General features: G+C 46.8%; 1 protein-coding gene across 1 annotated transcript in view; it reads left to right on the forward strand.

Annotated features, from left to right (window-relative positions):
* Positions 1-2,866: 2,866 nt before the first annotated feature.
* Positions 2,867-3,433, forward strand: part of LOC103274566 (sortilin-related receptor-like) — a gene marked incomplete at its 3' end in the record, with an annotated part of 93,823 nt that continues 93,256 nt past the window's right edge. The window contains exon 1 of the mRNA XM_021705907.1: positions 2,867-2,942. Coding sequence (XP_021561582.1) covers positions 2,867-2,942 — 76 coding nt within the window. The remainder of the gene's footprint in view (positions 2,943-3,433) is intronic.

A 3,433-nucleotide genomic window follows, 5' to 3' on the forward strand; every position in this document is an offset into this window, starting at 1 on the left:
AGGATGATAAGAAAAGATCTGAGATTTAACTCCATTGGCCTCTTAACCAACCCTCGCCACCAGGGTAAAGAGGATGTCTCCTTTTCTCTTCATTCATATGCACGCATCTTATAAATATCATTGGGTACTACCATGCGCCAGGAGTATGTTGGGCACTGGGAACATAGACATGAATAAGACACATTGGTTTTGCTGCTTGGTGTTTAAGAGAAAGATAAAATTAAATGAGCAATGTGACCAGACAGGAAGTATCAAAGGATACTTAGAGTGAATGCCATAACCTAGCCTAGGCACCAAGGGAGACTGCTCTAAAACCATAAAGAAAAAAGAGAAGTTGGCTAGCCAGAAACATAGACGTGTGAGAAGTCCACAGGGTAAGAAAGAATAGAAAGAAGTCAAATTAAGCTTTTGGGACTTTTTTTCCCCTCTTCTCTTCGTGGCTGTCCTTGTTACTATTTTAAACATGACTCCATCTGGATAAAAAGTGGGACACTGTGACCTCTGTGGTTTTCCTCTAGCCCCATCTCCAACGCCTAGGATGGACAGAAGGATGGAGGAGGGCAAAGTCTGACAAAGGCTCAAGACTTTTTTTTATACATGGCTGTGAGTCTAGCATTAATTACTGTGTGTGTTGATTTTCATCATGATGCTGGGTAGCATCACAGCAAAGCCATGGGGAAGTTGGGGTAGAGGAAGAGGGGGTACTGCCCTCAACTGACACTCCTACTTTGATGTTATTTCAGAGGGATAGAGGAAGTTGTGGCTTGTTTACAATGCAGAGCTGGTTTTGAAACTGGGAGGAACATCCCACTCATCCCAGGAGTTCTGACTCCTGTCCTAGATTACCTTTCCTGTGGCTGCTCCTATGTCACGTCCTAGTGGGGGTCCTGAAGGGGAAGGGAATGAACAGGGCTACAGGGTCTCTTTTCATTTCACTTATGAAGAAGCCAATGTCCAGAGAAGCGAGATGGTCAAGACAAAATCATGCAATAACTTAGCTGCAAACCCAGAACTATATTCCATGTCTCTCTAATGCCACCCGCATGCACTGTTCCTGTCTGGGGTCCTTCACAGTTTGCACAAATATTTTATATATATTATCTCATCAGATACTCTCAGTAGTCCTATAAGATAGATAGGGATTAATATCCTTATTTTACAGATGAGAAAGTTGAAGCTCAGGGGAAGTTTGGCCAAGACTCGATAGCTAGAAAGTGGACCTTCTAGTCGGGCTCGGTGGCTCAGTCTGTAATCCCGTGCCTTGGGAAGCTTGAGTTGAGTGAATTGCCTGAGCCCGTGGGTTCGAGACCGGCCTGGGCAACTTGGTGAGACTCATCTCTACAATAAATCAAAAAATTAGCCGGGTGTGGTAGCGTGCGCCTGTAGTTCCAGCTACTTGGAAGGCTGAGGTGGAAGGATCGCCGGAGCCCAGCAGGTCGAGGCTGCGGTGGCCAGGAGCGGCCACTGCACTCCAGTCTGGGCGACAGAGTGAGACTCCAACTCAAAAAAAAAAAGAAAGTAGACCTTCTGACTCAAAATTCTTTGTCTTTCTACTGTGCCTTATGGTTGTGCAGCACACACAGTCTCAGGGGTTGCTGATTATCCACTTGAGAATGACTTGCAACATAGATAATGATTAGATAGGAAGGCTTGCAAGGAGCAAAATAACCATGTTTGAATATTCTTGCCAGTTTTCAGCATCCAAGTTGCAAATCAAAATAAAAATGAACAAGTAGCTGCCCTACTAATCCTTCTGTGCAAATTGTCATCTGAACCTCAAGTCAGCAGTTTGTGTGGGCAAACCAGTTCTCTATCTTCAAATCCACACTTAGAGAGATTATTGTCTCTGTTATCTGTAGGCGCTCTGACACTTGCTCTTATAGAGAAGGTTCTCAGTAAATATATTCCACACATATTCAACACATAGTAATTGAATCATCTATAGGATGTCTGACTCTAGCCATGTTCCCCTCATTTTCTCCTGGGAGCTAAATGGGGTTAGAGAGAACTTTGCTGCTGCTCTTGGGAGATTACCGTGTGGTTCACTCCTGGTAAGGTGATACTGACCAGACAGTGCTGGTCTAGATGGGAAATGGAGGTGGTAGTGGTTCAGTAGCTTTCCTAGAGGATGCTTTTAAAAAAAAATATTTTAAAATTATTATTTTAATTGGCACATAATTGTATATATTTATGGTACAATGTGATATTTTGGTGTCTGTACACAATGCATAATGATCAAATCAGGGTAATTAGCATAGAGGATGCATGTTTTACTTGGTGGGAGAATTGGGTGGTTCTGTAATTATGTTGAGATGGATAGAAAGGCATCATCTGACTGGGAGAGAAAATCAGGAGTGGGAGGATGTGGGAGACTGGAGAACCAAGTCCCCAGCAAGTCTGGCACAGGGTGGGGTAGGTGCTAAGAATGCTGGATTTAAGGGAAGGGGTGGCCTGCCTTTGGCAGGTTGTCAGTAGTGGTCCTTGGTAGAGGAAGGGGACTCTGCAAGCTAACTGGAAAGCACTAGAGTGGGCAGGGGTAGGAATCCACCTGCAGTGGCTTGTTAAGGAGCATTTTTTGGGAAACTGAACTGACCGTCCTCACCTTCCTCTAAACCAGAGGCTTGTGTGTAACAATAGAGGTGGTCTCTCCTTCAGCCCTGCTCTGAGTTTATTCTTACCAAAAACCAGAATCTGAGTCCAGAGAGCAGTGAAACATAAAATGAAACAGGGGAGGTTGTAGTACATACACCTTGGCTGCTCCCACAAACCTGCAAAAAATAAAGAAATTTCCCTCTTAGTGTGGGTTAGCAGTTCCCATGGCAGAAGTTTTACCTCCTGGTTCAGAGAATCTGGCTCTTCAAGCCGAATGAGGGCCAATTTAAAGTGCGTCTTCCCTCCTTTTGGGCGTTTGCCCCCGTTCTGGCTGCGGGCTGACCAGACTGGTAAGGCAGGGTGGCTCAGCGCTTGATCATCGAAGGAATCACAAGCAGGCCACTGCTGGGGCCCTTTGCCCCGCATAGGTGTTCATGCGTGCAAGGACATACTGTGTAGCTGTGTAATTGTCCAGGTGTGGGGAGCTCCTTGTTAGATGCACCCTTGTTTTTACTGCCTCTGCTCAGGGTGTATATTCACCGTGCTTGAGGCTGGGTTGGTGGTGGTGGGGGGCGCTTTAGCTTGATCAAGGCTGGTTCTGGCTGTGGTCACTTCAAATACGTTTTGGTGCCCTGAGTAGTTGAAACTATGTGAGTTTCCCAATGCGGCGGGCTCATCTGGACTCTTATTTGTCCCCTGTGTGCTCGGAGCGAATTCTTTGGCTCTGGGCTCTCCCTCGGAGGTGGGGGCAGGAGGCCGGGGCCGGGGGAGGTGGTCGCGCGGCGGGACGGTGGGGCTGCGCAGTCGGGAAAGGAGACCGGCCACGGCGCAGGGCGACCTC

This window comes from Carlito syrichta, unplaced genomic scaffold, assembly GCF_000164805.1.
Source record: "Carlito syrichta isolate Samal-C Ts95f unplaced genomic scaffold, Tarsius_syrichta-2.0.1 Scaffold314806, whole genome shotgun sequence".
Lineage (NCBI taxonomy): Eukaryota > Metazoa > Chordata > Mammalia > Primates > Tarsiidae > Carlito > Carlito syrichta.